The sequence below is a fragment of the Watersipora subatra genome, chromosome 9, assembly GCF_963576615.1.
Source record: "Watersipora subatra chromosome 9, tzWatSuba1.1, whole genome shotgun sequence".
Classification (NCBI taxonomy): domain Eukaryota; kingdom Metazoa; phylum Bryozoa; class Gymnolaemata; order Cheilostomatida; family Watersiporidae; genus Watersipora; species Watersipora subatra.
In genome coordinates, this window is record NC_088716.1 from 8,410,869 (window position 1) to 8,426,476 (window position 15,608).

Sequence of the window (15,608 nt, forward strand, 5' to 3'; positions counted from 1 at the left end):
AATATGTTTATGTAGACTTTGATGCTTACAATTGATTGCATTTATGCATACTTTGAGGACTGTTGATGCTTAAAAGGTCCAGAGCTTCGGAGCGCTGCCCCAAACCTCGTTAGGGGGTTCACACCGCACCCAGACTCCCAGGTGTTCATACCAAGTCACCTAACATTTGCAGCCCCAAACTTCCACCAGGGAATACAGGCCTGACTACCAGCATGTTTCAAGAGTAAAATCAACAAAACTTGATCACTAGAAAACACTTAGATCGAATTTAAGGGCAATTATGACGCCTATAGTTGCAAAGGTGCCTAAAAAATTAAAACTCGTAATGCTGCCACTTGAACACAATAGCCGATATCAACTATAGCAATGATGGCAACTAGTGACATCATTTTCACGTGTTTTATTCTGAGCATTTTAATCGCGGTCAGGTTTTGTCGTTTTTAATCTTGAAACATTATGGAAGTCGGAACACCTCAGACATCAAAGACATTCGTAAACGATAAAAAGATACTGATACTTTCTGATAGTTAATCTTTAAACGGCGGGTTACACAAGCTCAGTACTAAATGCAACTTAGGCAGTTAAATCTCTTGAAACATTTTGGCGTGTAATTCTCCTAGTTATATGAAGTTGTAATTAACTACTGTACTTTTCAGACTATTAGCCGCTACTTTTTTCTGATGATTTGAGCCATGCGGCTTATATAAGGGTGCGGCTAATCTGTGGCTTATTCTTTCATTGCTAGGGCGCATTAACCAGAATATCCGGTTAGTGTGCCTTTAGCGGTGAAAGAAAATACAAAACAATGCCTAACGGTACTGTTCCGTTAGGCGCTAGGTTAAAAAGTGTCGATTAATACGAAACTGTGCCATTAGGCACTGTTCCGTTTTAAATAGGAAAGTTGCGGCTGCGTTAAAAAGCAATGTTATGCGGCCTATACAAAGGCGCGGCCTATGTATTGTTTTATTATCATTCTTTTGAAAATAAAGCAGATGCGGCTTATATAGGGGTGCGGCTTGTAGTCCCAAAAGTACGGTATTTGTCTACCAATTTTGCGGTCAACCAGTAGATGGATTATATAACAGACCATTTTATTAACAAATTTGTTCTTGGCCAAACTATCATTTCATTAAAAGAATGTTATTAGTGGGACAAATTAAACGGACAGTCAATAAATCTAATAAATAAAAACTCTGCAATTAGTAAAATTGTATCGCTGTCTGTTATTGGCCAACTACAAACAGATGGGATACTGGTGATTAGTGTAAGTTCCTTTAGAGTAAAACACTACTTACTGTTTTGCTATAGGGGATTCTAAGTTGTGCAGTCCATCCCCAAAGGTGAATGCATACACATTCCTAAATTGAAGTTGATACCATCTAGATATCATATCAACTCAAATGCATTTTTATAAACGAGCACACAAAAAGTGCATGAAGCATGTGTGGACATACCGAACACAGGCTATGCTGAAAAAACTTGGTACAACTCGCAGCGAATGAAACCACAGCCATAAGCTAGAAAACATTCATGCTATTATTCGGTGTTGCATGTAGCCTTAATCAGCTCCTGAAGCTGTCAGGAAATAATGTAAGTGAAATTATGGGAGTTTTTTACTCCATACACTATCTCATGGGTTGTCATGGTTTGAAAATGTGTTGACCGCTACTCTTAGTACAATGTTTACATGGTGTAGGTAAAAGGAATGCATAACGTGACAGAAGATAATAGCAACTGACACAGAAATTAATGATCAAGCGTAGTCAGTGATTGGTAGATTAACGAGAGAATTATTTAATTATTCTAATGACAGTATGAATTGTCACTCATAAATAGCAAAGAAAACTGTAACAATTTATGATAACAGGTGATAAACTCGATATTGAATAGCAACAAATAATATTAATATTGATATCATACATTATCATGATTAAAAAAACTTGCTACAACTCTCGTCTGCATCAGTGTAGGTATCTTTATCTACGTCAAAACAACAAACATTGATAATGCCGGTAAGTCTATGAATATCGGTAAATAGTGTGCGATGTGTAGTGAAAGTTACTTGAGCTTTTGTTCTTGCATTTTTTAATTGGAAACTTTTGATGTGCTGCATACATAATAAGTTAGTCAAGTGTTTGTTGCTACGGTCTCCACGGTGATTGCCTTCACTTCCGTTTGTCATTCTACTTCATAGGTACACGTGCTATCCGAATAGTCGTCATGTAGATATTATTTTGGAGCGAGCGGATTACCCTCGCTTAATGTGATTACAATATTAGCAATTCAGTGCAGGAATATTTGATACTAATAAATTGGTGGCTATATTGAAATTCTTTCCTCTCATGAAAAATCTAGAATTTTAATGAAAATGTTCACCATGGTAATGAAATATGTGTCCGAGTTTATGAACAGTTGCCGCTAAACTGACACTGCATACGATGCAATTGACAATATAAACACTTGCCTGGTACAAGAGGTAGACTATAATATTATTACATTTCGTATGTGTGCAAAACAGAAAACTGGCAGTAGTGATTTAATATTAAAATATTAAATATATATATAGATTTAACGTTAAAAGGCTATTAAAATATTAATGATTAAATAATTGTTTTTGTAAACAATGCAGTATTTGGATGGTGTCATAGGCAAATGTTTTTAGAATACTTTGTGGTACGCATATCAAATCCAGAAGCTCCTTAAAGGCCTGTGCAAACTATCGCTAAAATCTACGATCAGCTGTGCGATTGACCGCAACGATGGGCTGCTATGACGTTATTTTGCGACGAGCGGCCAACATAATCGTTGCTAACGACGATGGGATGGACTTTCAACGTGTTGAATTTTGACTCCGATGATCGCAACTGTTAGCATCCTGATTGACTGTTTGTTGACCGCATCGAATCCAATTTCAACAGTTGTAAAAATCGGTGTCAATTCATACACTATGTTTCCATGACTCGCAGGATACGCATTTGGGTCTGTGCACAAGTTCCGTTACTTTGCAATCGAGCGTTTCAATGAACACCTGCACATTCACTGTTTCCATGATGCACATAATTCGCAAATTTGAGCCAGTCCGCAAGCTATCCGCGTCATGGAGACGGCATGAATCCGCAAGCTAAGTGAGTTTTGCAACCCGCAAAACTATCGAATCCACCGTGCTTGCGCATCATGGAAATGGCACTTGTGAATAATACGCATTGAAATATCGATGGCTATTACATTATAAACATTTTTACGCTTCAGTCGTTTTTATTTCGATTTGCCAGTCTCCAATGATTGCTGCGAAGCTTAGCGTGACAAGACTGCGTAGCTATTTATAGTCATTAATTAGGCTACTACTTGACCTATGGGGTCAAGCGCTGTCTTAAATCCACATCAGCAGGTGTTCATTGAAACGTTCATTGCAAAGTAACTCAACTTGCGAATCATTCAAATTATTCAAATCATGCGAATTATGTGAGTCATGGAAACATAGTGAATGCATGCTCAGCATTTAGCCCTACCACTTGACCCCATAGGTCAAGTATTAGCCTAACTCTGTAAATAGCTACGCAGTCTTGTCAGTCTTGCAGCGCTAAGCTTAGCAGCAATTGTTTGGATCACTGGGGCATTGAGACTGCTCAAATCGAAATAAAAAATGATCAAAGCATGAAAATGTTTAGAATGGATATTTCAATGCGCATGATTCGCAAGTGCCGTTTCAATGAATCACGAGCATGTTGGATTCCATGATTTTGCGGATCGCAAAACTCACTTAGCTTGTGGATTTATACCGTTTCCATGACGCGGAGAACTTGCGGATTGGCTCAGATTTGCAAATCATGCGCATCATGGAAACACAGCGATATTCACAAGCATGGAATATAGCTACGCTCTGATGAATTGTATAATCTGATAATTAAAAGACAACAAATGGAATCAGATAATTAAAAGACAACAACAGGACCCGCAATATTGTGTACACCTTATCGTTGGTGATGACGTGAAAACAGCTAATCATTGCAGTCCATTGCACAGCCAAATGTTGATTTGAGGGATAGTGCTCACAGGCCTTGAAGGTCCTTTTAATATTTATGTTAGGTATGATAAAAACTAAGCCTTTTCTGAAAAGGCTTCAACTGTACCTGCCCCAAACCCTCCTCCTCCTGAAGAATTTGTTTTACTGTTACACGCACTTCTACTCAATTATAGGCAGCATTAAAGATGTAGTTGCGTCAAAAAAGTCAATTTAATGAAATTAAGACCCATAAAAGGCTAAAACATCAGCTACAATTTGATGCCATTTTTGTCTTTGTAGACCAACCCTGTCCAGAGATATATGCGTTTGGATGAGGCCCTCTTTTAAAAAGCTCACGTTCCAGCGGGTGCCTATTTCGTGACGTCACAAGCAAGGTATCTGAAACGAAACCACGAGCGATAAATATGAGGTCGCTTCGTTAGCCAATCATGAGCGCGAAATCTTTATATAGGCCGTAATAAATGTTATCACTCGTAAAACGCGTTGTCTGTGATCTCGAAGAATCTCATCCTTAGAGAATTCTCAACGTTACTGATTCAACGCGTTTCAACAATTACTAAGTTATACATAGTTTTGTATAGCGACTGCGACTCAGAGTTATTTGAGCAACTTTTAGTAAAATATTGGAGTAGACAGCCTATGGCTGTTGACAGGCGTCAGCAGCGTTTCGCTGCAGAGGAAGACAGAATGGAGGTAAATTAACTTAGAGTCTTCTATACTTGAGTAAATATAATATTTTTATAGTCATAAATACATTTACTAATTAATAAAATGATAATTCTTTGCTATCTCCAATCATCGTTTCATAGCTTATCTGCCGTTTTACCTAGCTTTAATATTTTTTTCGAATTTTCTTTGGTAAATTAGAGTCATGATTACCAATTATTTTCACTCGTAGGAAGTGGGTAAAATCGATTGATCATTGCAAATCTTTAATTTCCAGAACCAAAACTTCGAATCGTTAGCTTGGCTTGCTGGTGCCTTTATTAAATGTTTATTCGTTTTTAAACTTACACTCGCAATCTATTTAACTCCTAATTTGGAAGCTGTCAATAGATGCGCTTTAGAATGACATATCTATGAATGACATATATTTATTGCATTTTTTTACTGATTACAGAATGTTTATGTCATCCCACCAGCCGAAGAAGCTTTGTCAGTGTGGAAACTGCCATAAAGTGGAAAGAGAGACTTGAATGCGTGCTGCATAAGCCATGATGTTTTGTTTGAGTTTGTTGCAGTAGATGAATTTGTCTTATTGTATCAGCTAATACTATCTGAGTGGCCACGACTTGATGAATATTTTTAATAAAAGTTTTATGCCGAGATGAAAATAATTTTGCTTGTAAAAATTATATAATAAAATAATATTGTTGAAGATAATGCAAAACATGATTTCCAGAATATTGTAGTGAATTGGATATGGTATATGGATGTCCGCAGAACTGGAGAAGGTGAGTTCAAATCCAGTTTGCAGCAGACTTCTCATCCTTAACACTCTATCCCTGTCTATATTCTTTTCAAAGACATGGCTTGCTTATTTCACTTCGGTAGTATTCGGTAAGAATACTACTAGTAAGAAACTAGTATGTAGACGGTGTAGGCAATGATATACAGCCCTGCCCCAAAGATAGGCGACAGGCATAATGTGGGCGGGGCTTATAAGAGGCGGTATATCGTTAGTATAATGGGTAGCTGCTGATACAAAGACCGCGTTCTACATAGTGACTTGACAGAATTACCGCAGACCGGTAGAATTGGTAGTCGGTACCCAAATGTTTACACAACATTTGGAGAAAGTGAGTAGAACAAATTTTCAATTTTCGTTATTTGAGGCCTGTGAAACATTCATAATAATGCATCTGTAGCAGGATTTAAAATTTTATTCTAGCCAACATGAGCAAATACAAAATAAGATATATGCCAATAGAGCCGCGTAAGACTAGACTTTTATCGCAAATAGCCGATGTGAATACGAGAGATGGAGACAGGTTGCCTAACGCATGACATCATTTTGGGCAAGTCTGGGCACATTTTTGTGGCCTGAGCGTTTTTACGGCGATCAGATTTTTTCGGTTTTAATCTTCAAATATCTTGGCAATGCGATCGCGTAACACAACAAACAACGTATCAACTGATAGAGAAAAAAAATGCTTTCTTTTAAGATCAACTTAAATTTGACGCAACTACATCTTTAAGGGGCACTGCTAAGTGTAAAATGCAGGTAAATATTCTGAAATAATCAAGGATCACCCAAACCATCTGGTCTGCCGCTGCCATGTCACCTGATATATGAAAAGGAAAGTGGTAGTCTTTAGTTTATAAGGCAGCTGATGGCAGATGATAGCACATTATTGTCATTCGTAATCACAATTGAGAGACTGAAGTGAAATAATGAACATATTGATGTTACATTCCAGCAAAAAAACTAGGCATTGGCGGTATGTTATCACGTTAGAAAACAAGCTATGGTACACCACCCTCAATACCTAACATTTACAATAAAATAATATGTCTTTCATCCACATCACTTGCTAAAAATCTAATAGGGGCCTAAAACCAACTCACCATTGTTCCCATTAATGGCCAGACCAGGAATCTGCTAGCTATAGCGGCCCATACCTGTTGTAACAATGATGAATGTGATTAGTATTTGGCACCTGCGGCATTGCATCTATTGAAAGCCAAAAACCAATATTTCTGATTTTTCAATGAGTTGCCATGGTATGAGCCACCATGGTGTGAGCCACCTTGGTATTAGCCACTTGTCTCCCACAGAGTGCCAGAACATTCTATCCACTACTGTTACAGATATGCGATCCACCACTTCACATTTGAATAGTAACAACATACTAGTGGTAAGAGAGACCTTGGTGGGTTTAACTGCTCATCCTAGAGTGTTTGCTACTTTTAGTATCACATGCATAACACATTCCTCATGCACTCTCTGGTTCGGCCTCTTAGGCCATAGGGAGATGAAAGAAACACAATGCGACTTCAAAATACGCTAAAATATGATATATTATTGCTTCTTGTGACAGCAAGGAATCACAATAACAGTGAAACATCAAAATAGAATTGCCTAGCATGTACAATAAATATCCAAGTCTAGATTTCTAAGTAAGCAATGACTCCAACTATATAGAAATCTGACTGTGTTAGAATGGTTACTGCACCTGTCTGTCAGTGTCACCATGCATAATGACTCATTGAAAAACATGTCTATATGTGTATAGAATGGCACTTGTTATCACATGCCAAGTCTTAAACTGTTATTTTAGAAAACATCTAACCAAACAATTCATTGTGAATATGTAGGACTAACTAAGACTTAGTCCGAGAGCTGCTACGACCTCTGTAAACAGGCAGATACTTGGCCTATTTAGTCTCTTGGACCCACAGCAAGATGCAGACTAGAGAACATAGGCTACAGGAAGTAGATTAAGGAGACTAAGCTAAAGAATTAAAGGTTTACTATAGCTGCAGCTCCTTTTCGACCAGCTTCCTGTATTCATCTATGCCACCTTGCATCGCTCTCACCGTTTGATTTGATGCTACCCACAATTCACTGCAGACCACTCGGATGAGTCGCTCATCGTGAGAGACTAATATAACACCTCCCTGCATAAACCAATGGCATACTATGAATATATCAATGACACAGCGGGAAGAGTAACGGTCTACTGCAGTAAGGAGCTAAGAGAAGACAACTTGTCTACATAGAGTTGTTCAAGCAATGCTAGGGTAGCCCAGTCCTAGTTATTAGCTAGTATGGTTAAGTAAATTAGGTGACTGGACAGCATTTCCATAACTTTAACATGCTTGGAGAAAACAAATTCTGCTCAGTAAATCCACAAGTATTTATCAGGATGGAATTTTATTGGATAGTAATTATCCAGCAGAGTAGAAATGTGGTTGGTGCATGATAGTCTGAGAGGAGGTGCATGATAGTCTGAGAGGAGGTGCATGATAGTCTGAGAGGAGGTGCACATCTGTCATCCCTGCATCCAGTGTTTAATGCTGTTAGATTGTATGCAGTATTAACACTCTGAATCCTACTCTTGTACATACAAGCGGGTCCACTGATCCCCTGACTGTATTACAACTGTTCATTGACTGTGGAAGAACTTAGGGTAGCACAACTCCTAATTTAACTGAATACCATATTGATACTCTAAGCTTGCAAAACTTAATGAACAAACAGAATCAAATGAATCAAATAGAGTGAATTGTATTTTTTTACATTGTTTTCACAAGTGATGTTTTAGATATGGCGGAGGGAACAATGACTGCAGGTAAGTGAGCGTGTCTGATAGAGTGTCTAGCTTAAAGCTAGTCTAGATAAAGCTTTCTAACTTTATCTCATTTGAATATTTTCTTATCAAAATGCCAATCAGTGTGTCAATACAGAAACTAATGTTCTGTAAGTGCCATCTTTCATATCTCGATCAGTTGGAAGTGCTGTCCGTCTTTTATCTCAAGAACTAAGTCCAATTGACTTGAAACTTTGGAATGACCAAAATTTCATAATCCATGTAAACCAGAAGGATAAAAAGTTTACTCAAGCCTATGAACAGGTGGGAACACAACTCCGCAAAATATTTCAAGCCCAGGTTTTAAAGTGTTAAACCACAAACACGACATAATTGAAAAGTTAAAACTGACCTTGAATTGATTAAGTGCTCGACCAAGCGCTTCCACTGTCTCAACATCCAGGTGATTGGTCGGCTCATCGAGTATGAGGAAGTTAGGGTTGGTAACGCACATGGCAGCAAAAGCAACACGGCTTTTCTGACCTCCGCTCAAGGACATGAGAGGCCGAACGGCTAAATCAGCAGAGCAGCCAAACCTTCCAAGAATGTTCCGGTACTGTTCAATCTTCTGGCCTGCAAGTAGTAACACTCAAAATGTTCATAAGACTCAGCTGTGTATATGATTGACTACGCTACACCCTGTCAAACCAGACTGCTACTTAAACTTCAAAGCATTCTTATTAAAATCTTTCCATTTCATTTTTAAAAGTCGACGCAATGTTAAAAAAAGTGATAAGCCAGCAGCACCTAAGACTTTGTAAACAGTGATGAAGAGCAGTTACAGGTACTTCCACTTTGTAAACAGTGATGAAGAGCAGTTACAGGTACTTCCACTTTGTAAACAGTGATGAAGAGCAGTTACAGGTGCTTCCTCGAGTATGAATACATACAATCAGCCTATGTGCTAAGTTTACTTGTACTGTAAAAGCCTATTAACTGACTTGCAATGTGATAGACTAAGGTACATGTTCTGACCCACATAATAATGATCAGTGATATGAGAGATACAACTTCCACTTGGCCTTGCCCCTCCCTGATTTATATTTTGTTGCTGAGTATATTGGCTGCAAAGCTTTTTTAGACCATATATCTACCTTGCAACTGAAATAAAGGTGTTCAACCATCTGACTGAATGTGCTACATTCTGTTGAGAATAAAAGTGATTCACAACTCCAATATATTATATTTGGAAGCTTTTTAATGATTTTTTGCATGTTTTCAATGATTTGAGCAACTCAACTGGGATGGCACTCTAGAAATATCGCAACTCAACTGGGCTGGCACTCTAGAATATCGCAACTCAACTGGGCTGGCACACTAGAATATAGCAACTTAACTGGGATGGCACTCTAGAAATATCGCAACTTAACTGGGCTGGCACACTAAAATATCATGATTTGTTTTTAAAATATGCACAATGCTCATTTATTAAAAATGCAAATAAAGAAATATATATTTCTTAAAACCATTGAAATAATTATGAAAGTATAGATATTACACGTGTACGGTAGCCATGACATTATTTTTATGCACATATGTGACTGAGTGTTACGCTAATACCTGCCATAGAAAGAGAAAAGGAGAGGATATACAGTACAGCGTAAATAGCAATGCAAGGAGGCTTGAGGGGTCAACAATGTCAACAACGGCATTGCTCAACGATGGGATCTTCAGAGTGTAACCCTGTCATCAAGTGAGGAGACCCTGTAGTTTGTGTATAGTACCAACCACAATGCTTGGCTTTGTTTAACCTTTCTGCTCCGTTTAACCATTGTGAACTGTGACAGGGTGTGACAATTACAAGGTGTCCAATACAAACAAGGATGTAACTTTTAAAATTAATCTCAAATAAGAGAGTAACAGAGTAAAAAAGGAAGGTGAATGCTCATGAGCGCTGCTACCTGGTATTTTCTGTGCTATGAGCTCTACAGCAGCCAGGTCCATTGACATCTGATCAACATGGTGCTGTGTGAAGTAGCCAATGGCTAGATTTCTATGCGCGTGTCGAATTCCTTTGGTAGGGACCAACTCTCCTCTCAATATCTTCAGTAGAGTTGTCTTTCCTGCCCCATTCTCTCCAACCTGCACAGATTCAGTCAATCTCTCAAAGTTTACAGCTTGCCCAAAACATCGGCTGACTCGAATGTCAACAACACATAATCATTGCAGCAAAGATGCATAAGATGTAAGATTTGTTGTAACCAAGAGCGACGGTGTCAGAGAACGTATTGAGTAGAAATATTGGTCTGGTATCAATAAAAGAACAGACTACACAGGGAAGATGAATGCTTTGAACCAACACAATAAATTTTGAACATTACAGCCATAACTATAGGAAACTTATAACATTGACCTCGAAGGTGACAAATGATATGAGTAAGGTAGTACATAACAACTTTCAAATCCTTTATCAGTTGAATTCTTAGAGCTCCCCTCTTATCATTTCTTGAAGGTCATGAATGATACGAGTAAGGCAGAACAATCATACCTCAACATACAAGCTCCTGGGACCGAGCTCAAATCAATTTTTCCTATATAACCTAACTAAATACAAATTAATCTGTTCTCCCCTTTAAAAAACCATCCCGACTTTTTCACAACTTTTTCAAACTGACATGACGAGAATGTCCGAACGATGCTGTTCTCGTAAGTGGCCTCTCACATACTCAATCACCCAGCGACTGCCTCAAGAACCGTCTCATCAGCTCGTATCTCGAATTTGTCTCAATCTCAAAGCAAAGATTTGCTGGGAATTTACCTCGTGTTTCAAATTTCTCTCATGTTGGGACAGTCTTATGTTGAGGTATGACTGTACATAACACCTTTCAAATATCCTTTATCAAAAGAACTTTCTTTCATCATTCCTTACAAGTGAAAAAAGCTCTAATGAGGTGTTTCTATTTCACTTACGCATCATCTATCTCATCAAGATTGCCTATCAGAACAGTTTATCAATTGACTCTGTACATCTTAAATTACATATTTTACTACTCTGTCTAAAATATAATCTAGTCCACTTGAATGCTCCATCTGTTTGTCTATCAAAACATCGAGTTTTAGAATTAAACAACAGTAAGCTCAGTGATGCCAGGGATTTCATACATTTTCAATCAGGTAGCCTGAAGGAGGCTGGTACACAGGCTGGAAAATAAAGTAGGCCCTGAAGGAGGCTGGTACACAGGCTGGGAAATAAAGTAGGCCCTGAAGGAGGCTGGTACACAGGCTGGGGAATAAAGTAGGCCCTAAAGGAGGCTGGTACACAGGATGGGGAATAAAGTACGCCCTGAAGAAGGCTGGTACACAGGCTGGGGAATAAAGTAGGCCCTAAAGGAGGCTGGTACACAGACTGGGAAATAAAGTAGGCCCTGAAGGAGGCTGGTACACAGACTGGGAAATAAAGTAGGCCCTGAAGAAGGCTGGTACACAGGCTGGGGAATAAAGTAGGCCCTGAAGAAGGCTGGTACACAGGCTGGGGAATAAAGTAGGCCCTAAAGGAAGCTGGTACACAGACTGGGAAATAAAGTAGGCTGGTACACAGACTGGGAAATAAAGTAGGCCCTGAAGAAGGCTGGTACACAGGCTGGGGAAAAAAGTAGGACTTGAAGGAGGCTGGTACACAGGATGGGGAATAAAGTAGGACTTGAAGGAGGCTGGTACACAGGCTGGGAAATAAAGTAGGCCCTGAAGAAGGCTGGTACACAGGCTGGGGAATAAAGTAGGCCCTGAAGAAGGCTGGTACACAGGCTGGGGAATAAAGTAGGCCCTAAAGGAGGCTGGTACACAGACTGGGAAATAAAGTAGGCCCTGAAGGAGGCTGGTACACAGGCTGGGGAATAAAGTAGGCCCTGAAGAAGGCTGGTACACAGGCTGGGGAATAAAGTAGGCCCTAAAGGAGGCTGGTACACAGACTGGGAAATAAAGTAGGTCCTGAAGGAGGCTGGTACACAGGCTGGGAAATAAAGTAGGACTTGAAGGAGGCTGGTACACAGGCTGGGGAATAAAGTAGGCCCTGAAGAAGGCTGGTACACAGGCTGGGGAATAAAGTAGGCCCTAAAGGAGGCTGGTACACAGACTGGGAAATAAAGTAGGCCCTGAAGGAGGCTGGTACACAGGCTGGGAAATAAAGTAGGACTTGAAGGAGGCTGGTACACAGGCTAGAAAATAAAGTAGGCCCTGAAGGAGGCTGGTACACAGACTGGGAAATAAAGTAGGCCCTGAAGAAGGCTGGTACACAGGCTGGGGAATAAAGTAGGACTTGAAGGAGGCTGGTACACAGGCTGGAAAATAAAATAGGCCCTGAAGGAGGCTGGTACACAGGCTGGGGAATAAAGTAGGCCCTGAAGAAGGCTGGTACACAGGCTGGGAAATAAAGTAGGCCATGAAGGAGGCTGGTACACAGGCTGGGAAATAAAGTAGGACTTGAAGGAGGCTGGTACACAGGCTGGGGAATAAAGTAGGCCCTAAAGGAGGCTGGTACACAGACTGGGAAATAAAGTAGGCCCTGAAGGAGGCTGGTACACAGGCTGGAAAATAAAGTAGGCCCTAAAGGAGGCTGGTACACAGACTGGGAAATAAAGTAGGCCCTGAAGGAGGCTGGTACACAGGCTGGAAAATAAAGTAGGCCCTGAAGGAGGCTGGTACACAGGCTGGGGAATAAAGTAGGACTTGAAGGAGGCTGGTACACAGACTGGGAAATAAAGTAGGCCATGAAGGAGGCTGGTACACAGGCTGGGGAATAAAGTAGGACTTGAAGGAGGCTGGTACACAGGCTGGGGAATAAAGTAGGCCCTAAAGGAGGCTGGTACACAGGCTGGAAAATAAAGTAGGCCCTGAAGGAGGCTGGTACACAAGCTGGGAAATAAAGTAGGCCCTGAAGAAGGCTGGTACACAGGCTGGGAAATAAAGTAGGCCCTGAAGAAGGCTGGTACACAGGCTGGGGAATAAAGTAGGCCCTGAAGGAGGCTGGTACACAGGCTGGGAAATAAAGTAGGCCCTGAAGGAGGCTGGTACACAGGCTGGGAAATAAAGTAGGCCATGAAGGAGGCTGGTACACAAGCTGGGGAATAAAGTAGGCCCTGAAGGAGGCTGGTACACAGGCTGGGGAATAAAGTAGGACTTGAAGGAGGCTGGTACACAGGCTGGAAAATAAAGTAGGCCCTGAAGGAGGCTGGTACACAGGCTGGGAAATAAAGTAGGCCCTGAAGGAGGCTGGTACACAGGCTGGGGAATAAAGTAGGACTTGAAGGAGGCTGGTACACAGGCTGGAAAATAAAGTAGGCCCTGAAGGAGGCTGGTACACAGGCTGGGAAATAAAGTAGGCCCTGAAGAAGGCTGGTACACAGGCTGTGGAATAAAGTAGGCCCTGAAGGAGGCTGGTACACAGGCTGGGGAATAAAGTAGGCCCTAAAGGAGGCTGGTACACAGGCTGGGAAATAAAGTAGGCCCTAAAGGAGGCTGGTACACAGGCTGGGAAATAAAGTAGGCCCTGAAGGAGGCTGGTACACAGGCTGGGAAATAAAGTAGGCCCTGAAGGAGGCTGGTACACAGGCTGGGGAATAAAGTAGGACTTGAAGGAGGCTGGTACACAGGCTGGAAAATAAAGTAGGCCCTGAAGGAGGCTGGTACACAGGCTGGGAAATAAAGTAGGACTTGAAGGAGGCTGGTACACAGGCTGGGGAATAAAGTAGGCCCTAAAGGAGGCTGGTACACAGACTGGGAAATAAAGTAGGCCCTGAAGGAGGCTGGTACACAGGCTGGAAAATAAAGTAAGCCCTGAAGGAGGCTGGTACACAGGCTGGGAAATAAAGTAGGCCCTGAAGGAGGCTGGTACACAGGCTGGGGAATAAAGTAGGCCCTAAAGGAGGCTGGTACACAGGATGGGGAATAAAGTACGCCCTGAAGAAGGCTGGTACACAGGCTGGGGAATAAAGTAGGCCCTAAAGGAGGCTGGTACACAGACTGGGAAATAAAGTAGGCCCTGAAGGAGGCTGGTACACAGACTGGGAAATAAAGTAGGCCCTGAAGAAGGCTGGTACACAGGCTGGGGAATAAAGTAGGCCCTGAAGAAGGCTGGTACACAGGCTGGGGAATAAAGTAGGCCCTAAAGGAGGCTGGTACACAGACTGGGAAATAAAGTAGGCCCTGAAGGAGGCTGGTACACAGACTGGGAAATAAAGTAGGCCCTGAAGAAGGCTGGTACACAGGCTGGGGAATAAAGTAGGACTTGAAGGAGGCTGGTACACAGGATGGGGAATAAAGTAGGACTTGAAGGAGGCTGGTACACAGGCTGGGAAATAAAGTAGGCCCTGAAGAAGGCTGGTACACAGACTGGAAAATAAAGTAGGCCCTGAAGGAGGCTGGTACACAGGCTGGGGAATAAAGTAGGCCCTGAAGAAGGCTGGTACACAGGCTGGGGAATAAAGTAGGCCCTAAAGGAGGCTGGTACACAGACTGGGAAATAAAGTAGGCCCTGAAGGAGGCTGGTACACAGACTGGGAAATAAAGTAGGCCCTGAAGGAGGCTGGTACACAGGCTGGGGAATAAAGTAGGACCTGAAGGAGGCTGGTACACAGGATGGGGAATAAAGTAGGCCCTGAAGAAGGCTGGTACACAGACTGGGGAATAAAGTAGGCCCTGAAGAAGGCTGGTACACAGGCTGGGGAATAAAGTAGGCCCTAAAGGAGGCTGGTACACAGACTGGGAAATACAGTAGGCCCTGAAGGAGGCTGGTACACAGGCTGGGAAATAAAGTAGGACTTGAAGGAGGCTGGTACACAGGCTGGAAAATAAAGTAGGCCCTGAAGAAGGCTGGTACACAGGCTGGGGAATAAAGTAGGCCCTAAAGGAGGCTGGTACACAGGCTGGGGAATAAAGTAGGCCCTAAAGGAGGCTGGTACACAGACTGGGAAATAAAGTAGGCCCTGAAGAAGGCGGGTACACAGGCTGGGGAATAAAGTAGGACTTGAAGGAGGCTGGTACACAGGCTGGAAAATAAAGTAGGCCCTGAAGGAGGCTGGTACACAGGCTGGGGAATAAAGTAGGCCCTGAAGAAGGCTGGTACACAGGCTGGGGAATAAAGTAGGCCCTAAAGGAGGCTGGTACACAGACTGGGAAATAAAGTAGGCCCTGAAGGAGGCTGGTACACAGGCTGGGGAATAAAGTAGGCCCTGAAGAAGGCTGGTACACAGGCTGGGGAATAAAGTAGGCCCTAAAGGAGGCTGGTACACAGACTGGGAAATAAAGTAGGTCCTGAAGGAGGCTGGTACACAGGC

At 41.7% G+C, this 15,608-nt stretch overlaps 1 protein-coding gene across 1 annotated transcript in view; it reads right to left on the bottom strand.

Annotated features, from left to right (window-relative positions):
• Nucleotides 1-7,027: 7,027 nt before the first annotated feature.
• LOC137403575 (ATP-binding cassette sub-family F member 3-like) overlaps nt 7,028-15,608 on the bottom strand; it is a 51,457-nt gene continuing 42,876 nt past the window's right edge. Inside the window, exons 14-16 of the mRNA XM_068089537.1 lie at nt 10,239-10,419; nt 8,690-8,910; nt 7,028-7,645 (exon numbers count right to left, since the gene is read on the bottom strand). Of these exons, the coding sequence (XP_067945638.1) occupies nt 7,499-7,645; nt 8,690-8,910; nt 10,239-10,419 (549 nt within the window). The 3' untranslated portion in view covers nt 7,028-7,498. The remainder of the gene's footprint in view (nt 7,646-8,689; nt 8,911-10,238; nt 10,420-15,608) is intronic.